At 34.2% G+C, this 18263-nt stretch overlaps 3 protein-coding genes across 3 annotated transcripts in view; 1 reads left to right on the top strand and 2 right to left on the bottom strand.

Moving 5' to 3' along the window:
- Positions 1-1478, top strand: part of TRIADDRAFT_55815 (uncharacterized protein) — a gene marked incomplete at both ends in the record, with an annotated part of 14383 nt that extends 12905 nt beyond the window's left edge. Inside the window, 5 exons of the mRNA XM_002112074.1 lie at positions 159-265; positions 581-677; positions 873-949; positions 1046-1188; positions 1355-1478. Of these exons, the coding sequence (XP_002112110.1) occupies positions 159-265; positions 581-677; positions 873-949; positions 1046-1188; positions 1355-1478 (548 nt within the window). The remainder of the gene's footprint in view (positions 1-158; positions 266-580; positions 678-872; positions 950-1045; positions 1189-1354) is intronic.
- A 1674-nt stretch (positions 1479-3152) lies between these two features.
- Positions 3153-6454, bottom strand: TRIADDRAFT_23972 (uncharacterized protein; the record flags this gene model as incomplete). The annotated part of the gene is made up of 18 exons (XM_002111571.1): positions 3153-3252; positions 3386-3458; positions 3539-3635; positions 3738-3842; positions 3931-4051; positions 4122-4262; positions 4348-4481; positions 4584-4645; positions 4714-4811; positions 4889-4977; positions 5103-5174; positions 5278-5338; positions 5451-5484; positions 5563-5651; positions 5734-5818; positions 5886-5931; positions 6006-6183; positions 6294-6454. The coding sequence occupies 18 exons, from the start codon at positions 6452-6454 to the stop codon at positions 3153-3155; spliced, it is 1746 nt and encodes a 581-aa protein (XP_002111607.1).
- A 6878-nt stretch (positions 6455-13332) lies between these two features.
- On the bottom strand, positions 13333-18002 carry TRIADDRAFT_55813 (uncharacterized protein; the record flags this gene model as incomplete). The annotated part of the gene is made up of 9 exons (XM_002111570.1): positions 13333-13567; positions 13698-13795; positions 13885-14127; positions 14596-14841; positions 14902-15044; positions 15150-15252; positions 15520-15687; positions 16054-16133; positions 17792-18002. 9 exons carry the CDS (start codon positions 18000-18002, stop codon positions 13333-13335), a joined length of 1527 nt encoding a protein of 508 aa, XP_002111606.1.
- Between the last annotated feature and the right edge of the window lie 261 nt (positions 18003-18263).

Here is an 18263-nt window from a genome sequence, read left to right as displayed (position 1 = left end):
TCAAAGTAATCTTACAACTTCAATAAGTTTTTTTTATATTCATTACTAATGTAATTTAACTTGAAGCTTTAACATCAACTAAGTTGAGCAATATCGCATTTACTACATTGGAATATAATCTTTTATCCTTACGCTAAGTTTTCCATTACTTTTAACAGACTTAATCAACTACACAAAGTCAACTTTCGGTAATGTTGACATCCTATGCAATAATGCTGGAGTTCCGGAAATGGAGCAGTGGGAGAAAGTATTAAACATTAACCTGGTTAGTACTTGCATTTCCTTGCTATTACTTTAGCATACAGTTAGTATTGCTAAATTGTTATTTAGACATGATTCATTTGCTATTTCTTTACTACTTTCATATTAGAAAATATACGCGTATAACACGAGTATTATACTACAGTATAATATAGTAATTCTATTCGTTTTTATACTATGACAATAAATCTAGTAAAATGTGCGGTAAAACAGCTAACCGGTATCGGTATGCTGCGATAATAAGATTACTGGTTAAGAGACTTAAATTAACTTCTCTCATTGAGATAACGCTGTTATATTGTTATAAAAAATGCTCTAGAATAGTGTCATTCGTGGTACTAAATTAGCAATGGAAGCAATGTCTACTAAAAACGGCGGTCGTGGTGGCATTATAATTAACACAGCATCTATGGGAGGTAATAGGCATATACTCTTAAATTTTCTTTTACTCAATGTTCCTATGATATACACCCTGTAAGACTGTATCCTTTTTGATACTTCATAGACATGTCATTATAAAATCTATATTGATTACTATAGTTGCTTGTGGGCCATTTCTTTATATAGAATGCGTAATTAACTTGCAATAATAATTTTTACTCTGATAAAAGGCATACTTCCAATGCCAAGTGGCCCTGTTTATTGCGCTAGCAAGTTTGGTGTAGTAGGCTTCTCACGAAGTTTAGATGTAAGTTTGATTAAAATTTGTTTATACTACTACGAATATGAGTCGTAGTATTCATATGCTAACGGTCTGGCCTGGCTTCTATTATGATCATTCAAGACATGTTATGAATCTGATGGTATACGGGTCAATGCTATATGCCCATCATTCGCGCCAACTAGTTTGTTTGAAGCTTCCATTGATTCTCTGGTAAATGCAAATCAACATGAGGAAGCCAGAAAAATGAAAGCTATAATAATTAGGTAATTTATATCTCGGAATCATCCAAGTGTTTCTTTTTCGACTATTGTTAGTATTGTTGCGATATCTGTCTACTTGCACTCTGTTCGATACTCTAATAGCTACAATGCATTAAAGTAATGAACTTTATGAAACGCTGCCTAAATAATTAACAATGTGCAATTACAGCATTGATCAAGTTGCTCGTGGAATGATTCAATTAGTGGAAGATGATACAAAAAATGGAGCTGTTATGCGAATTACCGCTGCTAAAGGCATAGACTACCAACCCTATCGTTCATCTAAATTATAGATCAGCAAGATATCGTTCAATTCAAAAGTTGTTGTTATTCAATTATTTGTATCGTGTGACTGTAATGTATAATGTAACACCGTTTGAGCATTCAGTTATTAAAGGATAGATTACAATAGGTATTTAATATTGAAGTTCTTTTTGAAGATGGAAAAAGAAAATATCTCAAGCTCCGAATAATGCTTATATCTTACAACCAATATCTTTCATTTTTTGGCTATTGTACCAAGCAATTAAGCTATTTTTAAGTCGTTTTAGAGCAATTCCTATGCATCATGAGTTCGAACAAAAGTTGAATTCCCTTGATATCGAAGGATATTATAATCTATAACTATTTACCGTGAATGATACAATACTAAAATTAGCCTTATACGTAAATACGCTCTATAAATTAATTATTCTGATAAGATACATGTCACAGTTTACAAAACTTCATACCCTACTGTGCTGATATGAGTGTAGAATTACAATAAGAGTATTAACAAATAATTACGATATAACTTATTTATGCGTAGAATTAAAGATAAGGTTGAAGTCGGCTAATATAATGAACATAATACCGATACAGGTGGCTACCTTTATATTAATTCGTCTAACAACACTCATCTCTACAAAATCGCAAAGTACTGCGTTTATAGTGTTGCATTAGTGAATTTAGCGTTACAATCGGAAACACTAGCATAACTTAACTATATTTCTGCTTAGTAAATTATTTGATTGAAGATAAACAGAGTCGCAGGATTACGCTATCACCACATGAGTGATGCAAATTCATAGAGAAAACATCATACCTAAATTACGTCAACACCCTCATATCTTGGTTGCGCTAAAGCTAGTATCCCAGGCATTTTTCTGTGCATAAAATGTGAGAGGCTTAATCATACCTCATTAAGCCACACTGTCATTGTATAAGAAGTTAACAATGATCATAATCGATAAAGTTATGCGCTGTGACACATAGGCAAATTTTAGCATCACATAAATCTCTTGCTGTACTTATTTCTATCTAAACTTGATAGATTTAATCACACACCCACCAATGTAAATTTCATAATTACTGCATTGGAAACAAATATTTATTATACACAATGCACGTAACCATATTATAATTGCTCCATACCAATAAATTGTCATAATTAGTGACAAGCTCATTAAACGATATTGATATTACTGAATAATAGAATAACTGTAACTATACTCAAGAATTACATAGTTAATTCGTATGCTAAAAGCTTAGACACATTTAGAATTGCGAATTAATCATAGTAAATGAAAATTTGCAGGCGCAACATTATAAATGCCTTGCTGCTCTGTCAATGTTAACAAATTAAATTTTGTATCAGAGAGATTATCAGAAATTTAGTATTTGCATATTTCAAGTTGAATACTGCATCTTACATAGTCACGGACTTGGCTTTGATACGATATTACTTACATTAACGGTATACTATGTGCTAAATCGTATAGAAATAACTTCAGCACTAAATTGACTCTCATATATGCTTGAAAGCAGTTGCTGCTAAAACACTAATAAAAAATTACCAAAAGTACAGCTATGAATAAAAGAAATAAAAAGTATGAGCAGTAACTACAGATGAAATAAAATTGTTTTAATTTTGTAAATAATAGCTATATATATAGTCTGAAGTTTTCTCCAGAAATAGCCCAATCAGTCTACTCATTTCCAAATCCTTCTGTTTCTTCAATAGCGAAATTTAATTTTTCAACTAGTTGATCATAACTTTTATACGGAGGCAAATCGAGACGATTGAAGCTGTAAAATTAATAAAGATGACATTTAGTCAGATAAAGTAGTACTTTTTGATGGTTTTGATCGTACTTGAATCTAGTATAACATCCATTGATAATTAAGCTTCGTTATTAGATTACAACACTATAAGCAATACCATGTATGACTCCTCGGTAACCAAGACTCTTTACCAACTTTTTCAATGCAAAATTTCTGCGGACCATTACTCCCTAACGTAGTTGGTGAGTAACAAAAAAAAATAATTACAATCGTTGCAAAGACGCATAGTGAAAGAAGAAACTTGATGTACCCATTAAATGGCTAAATCCGCCAATTGGTACACGGCAGGTACCCGTAATGAATTGCAACAACCGGATTCTTTGCTCATTCTTCCTATCCCTGACAAACTATGGTATTTTCAATCTTAATTAGTACATCTAAGCATTGCCATACTATACGCAATAAATGCAGTGTGCAGAATAGCACTATCACATAAACTTTAATCATACCTGCCAGAACCACATAACCTGCTTACTATTCTTAGTATAATGTTTATAAACAGTATTCTGCTGCCAATCATCAACATCGATTTCTTGCATGCCACATAACATCATCTGCAAATATAACACATAAAAACTTGATTAAGCGGATTGCTACTATTGAACAATGCAACATCTGATCAAATAAAAATTATTAAATTACTTCTAATTCTTTCTCGTTGAAGAATTCCAACCAGCGCAAAGGTACCACCTCATAAAAACCTTCCATAAAAGCCTTTGTTTGGTCTTCCACTCCTCTCGTAAAACGCCAATGGCTCATTAAACTATGCAATAATAATATAGTATTAGCTCTATGAGCTAGCAAAAGTTAACCTAAAGAATAGCAGCTTTTACTTTATGTATTCTTCTTTGTTTTCATCAGTAACTTTAATATCTGAGCCTCCAGTTTTTAATTCATAGGTTTTAATCTCTCCAAAAATTTCCATATCCGCCGTAAAAAACATTTCCATGTCGCATTCGTCTATATTGTTATCCCTATCAATGGTATTGGTGACATTAGTAATTAATCATTGCCCTCATAATTTATAAGAAACAGAATCGATAATATATAATCGCTAACTTAATCCAGTTTAAAGAGTTGTAAAATTCCGGATCTACTTGTTCTAAATCGTTTATCGAAACACCACGATTTAGTAAACGCTTGTAGAATGGTAACGTGAAGCCGTTATCTATGAATTTGCCATGATACAGAGCCTATCGCATACATACAAGAAAATTCGTTAGACCTCCGCATTTAATGCTATATATAGCCTTAGGGTATTATCTCACTACTTCAAGGAAATCATTGTCACATACCATAGCAATAACTCTTCCAACAAATTTGAAGTATTTCAAATGATCAGGGTTGACACTAGATGCTGTATTATATATAATGATCGATTAATTTTAAATTTGCAAATCGAACGGCTACGAAATAATAACATACCTGCATTTATTTGTAAGCTGTAATTATTTTGATTAGCGTACTCAAATAAACAATACATCGGATTTAACATTTCGTGTGATAGTTGGAAAAACCATTCCCTATCGATTGAATGTTAACAATGCCATCTCAGATAAATAGAAGCCTAAAAAAACTTGCAAATAAATTTCTAAATAACCTTGCTAAACCGCCATAGTCAAGGCCATCTTCCCCTTTAAACATTATGTATAACCGTTTCCTGAGGTCATAAGGTTTTAACGAAATAATCTATACAGAAATTTCAATAAATCTAGAATCAGTACTGCAAGCTGCTAACTATCATACTTCATTAAAACACTAACTATTAAGAGTAAAATTATCAAAAGTAATAAGATCCTATAACGATCTCTTACAGCATTGTAAGAATCTTCAAAAATAGTATTTCTTGAAATAGCGATTTTAGTATGTCCTGGCAGAGCGCTGTCCTATAGAGGTGTAACAGTACTCCACATTAGTCTAGATTACTTCACTTAATCATGTTCAAAGAGTATACTGTGAAGTAAATAATAGATAAAGATTAACACTTACTTGGCACATTTGCCTAAAACCTGCCAATCGCCAATCGAAATTACCTTGATACGAAGAAAAGCTGATAACAGAATAATTAACGTTAGCATAAAACTATATTAGGAATATATGATATTATAATGCAATTTATCAGCACTTAATCGTAAGTTCGAAAACAAGATATAAAGTTACACCACTTTAGGTACCTTGGTGCTCCAGTGCGAGGATCTACATTGCAAAAGAAAATTCAATTTAATAACAATCATTCAGCTATATATTAACTTTTATTGAATGGTTGGTCTTTACCGGTGTATGTTGTAGTTTTCGTGCTATGATCGATAAAATACACGATTCCCTGATCTGTAACTTTTTTTTCCCAGGACGGAGGAAGCGGACTATTTACATATAGAAGTATGATGTAATTTAACAAAGGCTTGAACGAGGATACTATAGCAAAGGCATAATTTTATTACTTACGCTAAAGTTCTAGGGTCTTCCCATTGAGTTGTCTTAGTATTATGATCAACGAAATACACACGACCATTATGATCAATTCTTCTCTCTAGAGACAAATGATCATTAAATTTTCAGTCAAAAAATATCCAGAAGGAATTCATTCAATTACTAACCCCATCCAGGAGGAAGATCTCTTCCAACAACTTGTATTCCAGAGCTCTATAATGTCATTTTGACAACAACTACATATTAATAAGTGCAGATACAGTACCAAGTATAAGAGGTTTACTAACAGGAATTAGGTATCTTTGCTGATAATTTTGTCTTCGCACATCTTGATTTTGTTGGCGTCTTTCCTGCCACTGTTGAAAGGTTCTTATAGATTCTGAAGTTGGGCGATGCCATGTTGTAGTTCTCGTATTATGATCTACATAGTATGGTCGATTGTACTGATCATGGCGACGTTCCCACCTACATATTTCAAAATTAATTTTGAAGCATTAAAAAATTCATATAAGAAATATGAGGTGCATATAATATATTACACTGCGTAAATAAAATTTAATGTCATATGCACTAACCCTGATGGTAAAGGTTCAGGTCTTTCCCAAGTTGTAGTTCTTGTGTTATGATCGACGTAATAGTGTCTACCATAGGGATCTGTTCTTTCTTCCCACCTTTCAACAGTAATTATACATAATAAATTAAGAGCACATACTGAAATAAAATTCGGAATTAACATTATCACCGTACCCATCCGGCAAGGCTACTTGGCTATCTGAGTTGCCACCTAGTCAAGATGGAGATTAAACAAAAGTAAATAATTACAATTGATAAAGCTTAACTAGCACACAGCATTCAATTAATAATTTGTAGAATGTAAACAAAAGTTTGCGACCCATAGAGCTGACTACCTTCATTAGTGGCAGTAGAGCTTTGATTTGGTATGCTACCAGTGATACCTGCAGTATTATTTTGGTTAGGCGGAGGAGGAGGAGGTCGGTTACTAGTAGGTGGTACCGGTGTAGTTGGACGCGCGGTTGCTTGTTGCGTAGGGTTAGAATTTGGCGATTGAGCTGCAATAGGACTTGCAGGTGAGTCCGTTCCTGATCTATTATCAGATCCATTCGTTGGTGTAGTAGAATTTGATTGTATACCATTATTTAATTCAGATGTTGTAAGATCTATCCCATTAAGCTTAATATAAAGATCGCCAGCAGGTAAGCGAGTTCCATTTTTCTCAGTTCTTAAATCCAATTTTAATCCGCAGTCTTTCACTAGAAATAATATATAAAGATGTAAAATCGTCGTTATTCTGATACTTACGTTCACTAAGACTATTGTTTATAAACTACTTACATTTTCCGTTATTTTCGCGTAATATATCTGCCAACTTGATGGAATTTTGGCCAAGCAGTACATTAGACTTCAGTACATTATGATTGAAAACTTTAAATTCCAGTACACTATTTAAAGTGACCAATCTGGAAAACGTTTATTTAGTCAAATTACTGATCAAATGCATATTAAGAAAGATAGTTTATCTGTCTTATTACGCAAATCGAAGGGGGTTATTATACAGTATAATGCTTTCCGTTGATTTCTACCTACTAGTGCTACTTACACAGTAAAGTGCTCATTCCAACTTGGGGTCCATGTCTTTTTACCAACTTCGGTTTTTAAAGGTGGCTGATGACTATCAATGGTCAATTCAACATAAGCGTTTCCTTTGGCTATTTAGTTGAAAGGAGATAATATTTACAATAGCGTATCGTTATATAACAAAATTAAAATATTTCATATGACTACTTCAACTACGAATATCATATCATTTAGTATCACAATGGAAGAGGTTGTAATCAGTGCAGCAGCAATCTCACCAAAAATACCACCAACTTCTTTTAACTTCGCGGAAGAAACTATTGTTAAATAATAACAAGATGTATTTAAACGGAACGAACAAATTTATCAATTTAAAAATCAATCATTTTACTGTGTTTTAGATAAAACTAAAATCAATATCAATCATTAGCATTACCATTTACTTCCAATTGGCAAAGTCCTCCTCTGTAATAAAGCAGTAAAATTAGATAAAAATTATTAACTCATCAATCAAAACTTTCCATCATTACTAATTCCAACCTATCGGTCGTTGCAGATACAGCCGATGAAACTTCCGTATTAACATCGTCCGCGCTGACACCTAAAGATGAATAATATGATATCATGCCATGCCTAATCAAAATTTGACACAATCCTGTAATAGCAACTAGGAAGCAATGTAAAAGTATTATATCGCTAACGTTGCAATTAAGTAAATATATATATAAGATATATAAGTAATGTCGTATCATACTTTAATTTATCTAGAGATTTAGAATATAAACAAAAAATGTTTATTACCATTATTCCCGTTGTGTTCAGCCAGAGCGGATGACATATTTTATTTTTTGATATCAACTTCAATATGACGTACGTACGTAGAGAGTGTCGAAAATTTCAGCACATTACCATAATATATAGTTCTACATAAGTTGACGTCACGGTCGTTTCACACTTTCTAAATGAAGAAAGTAGACTTAATGTTAACAGATTGTTTTCTGAAGGCATTTATCATCATCTATTCCATTTACATGCATAGAACATTAGAATTATCACATATCCAAGAGTAGACTATGTTCAAGAGTCCGGGAAGAAGATTCACGTAAGGTCAATTTCAAATTTACATGTACATTGTACAGCACTGTCTATTTCATGGAATATACAGGTAACCACTACAATAATCATAGCTAAGTGATGATTGTTCGATTAGCAAAACTATCATCAAGAACTGGAATCCATTAAACTACAATATACGTCAATCAGTTGAAGAATTAAGATGTTAAAATAATATCAATGTGGTGTGATGAAGTGTTGGAGTTCATTTCATGCTCAGGCAGTCGATCAATTAATTCTCGGATATTGTTAGAGTACTGTATAGTATTTACTCCAGTATAAATGAGTTGTATCAAGTCATTTCAGAGTATCGTATTCACAGTTGCAAATGATGATTATAATTTCAACATATGAAGCTACTTGAGCATTTCAAAGGGATTAGTATAGCATACACCATCAGGTGATCATTATTTACTTACGGTCCCCGCTTACCCCCATCACACCTCATGACTACGAAACTGATTGGATTTGACTGGCATGGTATAAGAAGAGGTTATCATCATGCATCTAGTTCAAAGTTCGCAATACCCTACGTGACCAAAAGCATCCTTTTTACATTCTACCGGTTGTTATTGTATACCAATAAGCTGACGTACGCATATCTACAGTATAATCAATCGTAGTCCTAGTCATAGGACAGTTTTGGAATTGCTAGTGATATCTTCAGCTTGTGAAATTTGATAAAAATTGAAAAGCACCATGGTATAGTGACCACTCTACTATATTATAGCAATCACACCGTAGCGGCGCCCGTATGATTGCATATGACGTAATCTAATCGATCGAGTCCCGAATTTGCTTTCTACTACAGTACTATACCAAGAAGATCTTTCAACAAGACCTTGACCGTCCTGTGCTGTACTGTATGGTACAGTGTACAGTACACTTGTACAATACAAGTCAGGATTTGACGGAAACGACAATTTTTAGATGGCAGTGGTCCGCACGTCCAAAGTCTGATTGCACCTCAGAATGGCGGTGATAGTGTGTCTCATACAAAGCACGCCCAATCAGGCTATCATGTAATCGCGTCAAGAAGCAAGTTATTAAAATGGCCTTGAGAAAAGTATACAACAAAAACATATTTCATCCAATTTAATCAATTATTAATTCCCATCAAAAATTTCAACCCTCCATGGCCATCTTTCGCAAGCCTGTATAATAGGATGAGTGATTTCATTTCAATTTACAAATTCCATGCCTTGACATTTCGATATCACATGATTGCCAAGGAAAAAGAAGAAAATACAGTACAGTTTTGTTGTAGCAAATCCGTAGGCTCAACCTTCAACATTGTATGCGTCAAGCATTTTATGAAGTACATTGAAACATGACCGTTGAAAAATTGCGCGTGTAAATCATGAAAATAAACCAATGATAAAATAGTCTAAATATTTATCAGTGTGTAGTAAAATGGTTTAATTGATCCATTCTGTCCATGTAATGATAGACAACGGTATAACTATGTTGAATTGACAGTAAAAATAATTCTTTAAATTTTTTCATCGAATCTCAGTTATAAAACATGAAGTATTTCCATGTGGATATTGAGACTCGTCGTTCAATTCATGACGGAAAATTTCTACATACAGTACTGTGTATCAGTTAGTGTTACTAAGAAAGGGCTAAGGGGAGACAGAAATGACGTTTCCATGTTTAGAGGAAAGCGAGAAAGTTGCAGTTGACTTGTTGAGAATGATAACTGGTAGAAAAATTTCATCAATAATACAGTACTGGAAGTCCTTGATCATTATACGTACGTAAAGTATATATTATAGTCGTATGGATATGGAATATCGGGCATTCTAATAATAAATATGTCAGTCGATGTGAACTAGAGAGTGACAGAAGGGCTTTCCAATTTCGTTGCGAATTTGCGATACCTTCCCTTTGACACAACGGTAAATCTCTTAACTCTACTGTACATACGCGTACAGTCATCTATTTACAATATATGTAAACCAACATCGACCCATGTGTAGTACTAGAACTACCTTAATATTGACGAGCATGTATATAAGAATAGAATTTATCGATAAGGCAGTCAAAATTGGAGTGTTTTTTTTTTTTTTTGTGGCGTAAGAAAGATATCATCGAGTAAAGGCATAGAAAATATGGACTAGAATTTCCATCAGGAATGACTATTGCGCTGTCGAAAAAACTCTTCTAAATGAAACATTACTTTGGAGTGTTTCTACCCTCCGTCTTTGCTATGATACATAGTACAATACAGTAGGTATCCTTGAGAATGAGTGTATATACAGTACTGTATATTCTACAGTCGAATATGGGTTGGCTTTACTCATGGGATTCTCATTGAAAGATTGCACGAACCATCGTTTGTAGTTTTTCTTTCTTTCTTTCTTTCTATTCTGAATACAGTATAATGAAGACATGATAGTCGTCATAAAGATTGATGAGCGTGCAAGAATACGAAAGATATCAAGCCTTGATTGATATCATCCATTTGACGATTACATTATATTCTATTCTAGGTTCAAATTAGCCGTAAGAAGTACGCCATTCCGATGTGTGTCACTGAATCAGCCGACGGTGTTCTTATAGTACACTAACAGTTGGCCATTGATATATTCGGCTCCTATGAACATCATCCACTGCGTCTCCTGTAGACTGTACAGTATAGCAAGTCGAGTAGACTAGAGTACGATACTACAGACCATACAGTACATCAACAATCCTAGTGTACCAATGATTGAGCCGTACTGTGCCACGGTGTTTTACGAGTTGATGACTGTAGTTTTAGCCATCATCAAGAACGGTGTAGGAGAAATGAGAAATGGCAATGAAAATGATCGACTTACCCGATAACATTGAGTGTGGAAAGACAAGGATAATTTTGAATGGAACATTATAAAATGTAGGTTGTATGATTGATGATTATTTTAAAAGAATGGAATACAGGAATATTTATGTTGCTTACCTTGTTGAATGCAGCTAGTTGAAAACAATTTTCTTCACAAACAGATTCCTCCTGTTCAACGTTTTCAAGCCAATGTTGTGCCGTAACAACCGCAGTACTATACATACAGTAAAAGCTGCCAGCGCGCTAGAAGGATGGATGTTATACGGTACAGATAGAAGGCCGGACCAAGTCTACAGTATGGTAGAGTCCAGTAGAGTACAGAGTACGGTACAGTATAATACTGTACAGTACATGTACTGTACAGTGTACAGTACTGTACAGTACTGTACTGTACTGTACTGTATGTCAAGCACCATTGTGCAGTGTACAGTACGGTACAGTAGTACAACCGTGTTTTGTCTCCAAGTTACCTTTCAAAGGGGACGTTCAACGTTGTCAGTACAGAATAAAGTACCGCAAAGATGTCTCTCGACAGTAGTGTACCGTATGCTCGACAGTATAGTACAGTATACTGTACTGTAATGCACAGTATATAGTACTGTAGTCTACGGTACTCTATTTTTAGCGTTGGTCAGACCTACTGTACTGTAGATCGTTCTTACGTAATCGAATCTCAGCCATTTTATTGCATTTCATCATTAGCATTGAACAGTATAGTAGCCCACTTACACAAACTACATTACTTGGATTGATTGTATTATGATATTGACATTGTCTATCGACGCCAGTCAATCTATGAACATAGTGTAAAAGGAGCATGAACTTGAATTAATCATGAATGAAGACCGATTAGCAGCCCTGTCCTGTATAGTATATCTCTTTCAATGAGGATACAACAGTAATCAAGTCTCTTTTTTATATTACTGTAGATAGAAACCTAACGTACTGTATAATACCCTGGCTAATCGTATTCTGTATTTTACGTACAGTACTGTTGCACCACCGTTGACGGTGCTTGTATTGAAAGCTTGCTATGGATTGGCCGTACGCATAGGAGCAGGGATTACATTACTAACAGTAAAGAAAAGTGAGTAATTGTTCTGCATTTTACGACCAGTTGCTCACTGGGGTGACGATCCAAAAATTCAATTCATGTTGATGTTAATCATCTAGTAAGAACGGACAATGATCGATTCCAATATCGATATTTGCTAACGACAACTAGAACAAGATATTTTTAGTGATAGTAAGTCAATGGTTAGTCGTGCTTTACTTCCGTGCTGCACCGTAACAGGCACTGGTTCAGCACGGCTGCATAAAGTATACTATACGGTACATTGTAAAGTACAGGACGTAATAGACACTAGTGTATTCTGACGTCACTATGCAGTATACTGCAGATACCCTGAATAACTCGATCGTCTTGATTGCAGAGAACGAAAAGGCATCTACAGTTCCTAATAAATTGAATTCAATGCCCTCTTGCTGTTTAAAGGGAGGCCAGTGTGCACGTTGACATGATATCGTAGTGTAGTATCTTGAAAGGGGAGTGAATTGAGTTCAAAAGTATTCGGTAATTGAATCCTATTAGGTAACGCTGTTTACAATACAGTATAACAGTATGCACATTCTGAGCAAAGTCAACCATAATACAACACCAGGTAGATTCAAGTTGTCTCCATTTTATGTCAAGATTTTAGTTGCATTTCAAACTGAATTTTAATGCTGCTATAACATCAATTTATTACCAATTGTATCACAACTACAGCTTACAGCAAATTATAGTCCTTTCAAGTACTGAAATGATCATGAAGAAGAAAATGAATTATGCTTGATTACGTCATAACATTGGGTATGTACATACTGTAGATTTGAACACCGTTTCCAGCACATCAAAGCAGCCCTGGTAGAGAATGTAACTGGGTACTATAAGATAGCCATACTAACACAAATTAAATTATCCATGACTATAAAATGATCAAGTTCTGACCCATTTCGGATCAATAAAAAGTTTCGTTAACCACGAAATACTTCATTGCCAGTATAATTTCATTCAGCTACATTTTAATTAACGAGTAAAGTTATTCTAACATTCGAATAGCGACAAGATAAGCGATAGTCAACATAAGCAGAGCCATCAGCAAGTTAGTGATACAATTATGCTTGAAAGGGACTGATACTTGTTGAATCTGTGGATTATAACCGCCAGAACGCCATGGCCGAACTTCGTTGGTCAATTTTTCAGCTACATTTAAACCACTATTTACAGCATTTTCAAGCAGTGGGACACCAGGCAAAGTGTACGCTCCACAAAACCTGAGTTGCAATTGTAAAATTTAGTTTCCTATGTTATATACTATTTCCATATCCTTTAAACCAACGTTTTCATTGCTCCCGACAAGCTAAAATATCGAATATTACATTGGGTAAAACTGAACAAACTTACCAAATATTATTTTGTCCCTGAATCTTTTTTACCATTTCCCAATATTTTGGCGTTTGAACCGTTACTGTAGATCTTTCCAATTGTTTTCGTCCACCAGGCTATGATAAAGACATTGATCATTGATCAAAATCAGTTATTACAAATTAACCAATGAATCAACGAGTATTGGTCTCAAAGTCCAAATTACCACGATAGTTGCTGGATCTGGTTGAGTCCACGGATTCCAAGTTTGGAATAGATCGCCGTAATCGATCGTCTTTTCATCGGAGTCTTGCGTAAAATTGTGATCATGAAACTTTTGCACCGTATTCTGCCACATAGTAAACATGATTGTCGTTCGCTTACTCTTTTCATCGTCCTCTTGATAATTATCCGGCTTAATATAGATGCTCAACGGTGACCAATCTTTCCTATCTTTAGGCATTAACGACTGTTAAAATTAAAAAAAGAATTAATAGCATGATAAATACATCATTTCACTATTGAACCAAAAGAAAATTGCGATCAAGTTTGCAAGTATCTACGCATATTTTGAAGCATGTTCAATTTCATATACAACGACTAGTCATGATTTATTATTCGATAAAGGCTATGCTACAACAACTTACTTTATCAGTCAAATTCAGCTCGTCAGCAAGTACAAATTTAAAACGCGTATACAAACGTTTTTAGTCTTATGTGAATTACGAAAGTAGCGGATATATACTTGATAACTAATTATTTGAATGATACAGTATGGTAAACGTAACATTGAGGTCATATAACAATAATCAAAGCTAGCGTTAATCTTTCTGTAAGCACTGCAAACAAAGCTATGAAATAAATTAAATGCATCGAACTCAAGATCGAATAGCATAAGTGCTGAAAATTAAGTCCCCATCATTCATAGCATACTTACAGAATCCGTATGTACTATACATTCATTATACTCGTACTCAAAGCCCGACAAAACCTCTTTCTGATCATCAGTTGCATCAACTAAGATTTTCAAAGCCTGATTAGCCTGAGTAGATAAGATAACATGATCGTAAATTCGACGTGGTTGACCCTTTATTTTTACGGCCACTTCATTGACACTTCCATCCTTTTGAACCACAGGCTTCACGTATTCTACTGTTGTATCCCTATAAACCGCATTGACGTCCTATGGATAAACTACAAATCAATAAAACAAGCCTCTATTTACGCCAGCAGAAATCTTTACCTTAACAAGATCTTCGGAGACTTTGCGACATCCCGCAGTGAATTTGGAATATGTTTTGCCAGTTAGTAATACTTTTGATAAAAATTCCATGACAACAGCAGCAGGATAATTTTGTACAGCTTGTATTGAGCACGTAGCAACAACTTCATAAGTCAACAAGATCATGTTACAATTCATGATTATTTATTCATAAGAAGTAATAGAACATTACTTTAACAGAAAAAATGTGTTTCATTCTGCTTACTAACCGCCAAAAAGAGGAAGAAGAAAGTTATGGCCAAATTCTTTGCTATAACCTTCTTGATCTAAGTATTCCTGAACGCTAACGGTCAGATATTTCTGTTTTAACAGCTTTAAAAATTTTAAGCGAAAGCTTTAGTAAGAGTATCATGTTGTGCCTAGTTTACATTAATGTGAACCTGAAAGATACGGGTATATATATACTGTATATACACTATTGTTTATAGATAAGATATGACACTGTCATAGATATAACTAGTAGCATAATTAATTATAAATTAAAAGTAGTGTAGCAATCTGTAGGATGAATGCTATAAATGCTGCAGTACTGTATAAAAATAAAGTGTAGCGACTATTTATATAATTCTGTATATTTACTTCAGAGGCTTGCACCCTTAAACTTTCATTTCTAAATCGCCACATGTCATACAGGATATTCCATGTGAATTTCCAATTTTTGATGGCGTCAGTTATTTTTAAGAATGGTAAGGCGTATGCTCCAATGAGAAAGTTTCTAAATGCGAAATAGTTCTTTTCACCAAAAACCTAGATGAAATATACGTATTATTCACAGTGATCACACTTGCAACTATACGCTGCTAATAGAATACATAGCCAACATAGGAGATATTATAATAGTAATACTACTTGCTGGTACGAACCAGATACCTCCATTTGTTGATACAAAGGACTTATATAATCAATTTATCAGCTTTGCAGAATAATCTTACGATAGCATAAAATTCTTCCGACACAGCATGCTAGTAGTAATTTACTTCTTAAATTCTTGTTACATCAATGACAAAGTAAGTAACCATATTTTTACATTTAGCACAGAACTGACTTTTACTTAGTAATACAGAGATTAGGAATAATCGTCATTATGACATTGGTATCGCACTATACAAGTACCTGAAAGGACGGCTCTGCAACAATACGATGTGTCTGCACACCTGCTTCTCGACATAGGGCAACCATTTCTGGGTAGTAGCCTTAAATGGAATATACGAGTATATATTAATTAGATAACAACATAGTCAAATTTCACCCTTGCGCTTTCAACTTTGAGGGCAATTAGCCATAGAAGAAATCGTGCAAGATCAAAATCATTGAAATGTAATAACATGTAGTAATTACACTAACTCTAAATATTCTAATATCAGTAGGTACGAAGTGATTATCTCATAATATTGAACAGGTAGCATCATTAATTTGCTGTAATTCAAATTTAAATTTCAGTTACGTGCCCTATTGCAGCTTGCATCATAAGTCTAAAAGGTCGTATGATTTGTATGCAGATTCTGTAGCTTTACAAGCTGCGCCAAATAACAGTCCCATTCAAGACGAGAATGCATTACAGCTATTCTGTATTATAACCTGGTAAAGAGTGGCGTTGCTGCTCCATTTTGGATATATTTCATACATTATACTGTAGAGTATTGTTTACAGTGCCATTCACATTACTACTGCCTATGATTACAGTATACGAGCATATGGGTATAGTAAATTTTCAATCATTCTGCATTTTTACTTCACTAATTCTAGCGATTTCGCCTATCAACACTGTTATCAGTTTGCCTACAGAGTAATTGGCTTCAGTAGAACTTGAATACTACAATTGTACTATAAATAATGGTAACCTATCCCTATTTTAGGCTGGGCTGACACATAATGTAGATGTTTACACGTAAAGAAACTTTTCAGTACTCAATATTACCAAAACCATCCTTGATCAGTCCATAAAATAAATAGTTTAATTCCATTTTCAAAAATGACTCACTTTCACTGTTAACATACTAACCATACTACTTCCGCGCTAGTTTTAATAATGTAAATACTTGTCTATATTGGTATCAATGATGCATTAGTTTGAAATTCGTCAATGGCGGTCGAGCAGCATTGGCCATATTAGCAAATTGCATCATATTAGTAAATGATAGTAATTCAATTTGCTATTGAATCTATTCATTTAATACACAGGAGGTCTCCGGCTTGATCGATAGGTTACACTATATTGTACTACTGTCTATTATTTGTTACTTTTAGCGTATACTTCACGGACCCTTGACAGCATCATTTTGTTTAGTTGTTTTTAATGGCAATCCATTTAGTTCTGGATGCTGTACACAACATACCCCAGTTGTTTCCGTGTTTTTAGTATCGCTTACAGAATAATGCATGCTAAATGATCTTACTGCATTTCATTGCATTCAAATTACAGGGCTAAGATAGTCTTGCAATTTGGTGAAAAGTGAAATTTTTAAACGACTGGCATGAAATGAAAAGGATGAAAATTGATGAAAAGTAGTATTGAAATTTAGAGTAATATCTAGGAAGTAGATTTGCAAAACATTGATAAATCACACTGTCTTCTGCTTTGAAGTCGTTGCATTTGAAGCTGGCATGACTAGCTGCATTTTCAGGTGTGTCTTGAAATTCTCAAATGATATCAATAGAGAATCTGGTTTAAAGTAATATGTTTCATCCTCATTCACCGCTAACGATACAACATGAAGAAGTGTCGAAATATCTTTTATGTTGAAAAATTATTGATCGTCTACTATAGGGTAGAGTGCTATTTATTAAGGTTGATACGATGGAACACTATTTTTATAGATTTGTTAAACTAATTGTACCTAGAGTCATTTACCTGCTACAAATGTTCTAGCCGGTACATCCACGACATCACCAACCGAACCAACTTGAACAGAATGAGCTCCAAGTCCTAATAATTTATGCCTTTCGTATAAATGCACGTTATGACCACATCGAGTAAGAAACCAAGCTGCACTAATCCCGGCTAAGCCACTTCCAATAACAGCAACATTTAACGGCTTATTGGTTTTACTTTGCGGCGACATTTTCATTCACTCGTTGTTAAGGAATAGTTTGTAAGGTGACACCAAGAAAAAATTTTAAAATGTAGAATATAGTGCAAACAAGAGGAGGTATCAATTGAAAATAGCAGCAATTAAGTAGGATGTAATGCTAAACAGTAATTGTAGGCAGATTTCTTCTAAGCGGGGGCAAATTTAAAAAATTGACTTCTCCCGGTTCTGTTACTGAGTAATAAATTTGGTGGTCGTTGTGAACGAGATTAAATCTCCGCTAGGCAATCCAAG

This window comes from Trichoplax adhaerens, genomic scaffold (assembly GCF_000150275.1).
Source record: "Trichoplax adhaerens TRIADscaffold_4 genomic scaffold, whole genome shotgun sequence".
NCBI lineage: Eukaryota > Metazoa > Placozoa > Uniplacotomia > Trichoplacea > Trichoplacidae > Trichoplax > Trichoplax adhaerens.
The sequence above is the reverse complement of the archived record's forward strand: the minus strand, read 5'-3'. Positions and strand labels throughout refer to the sequence as shown.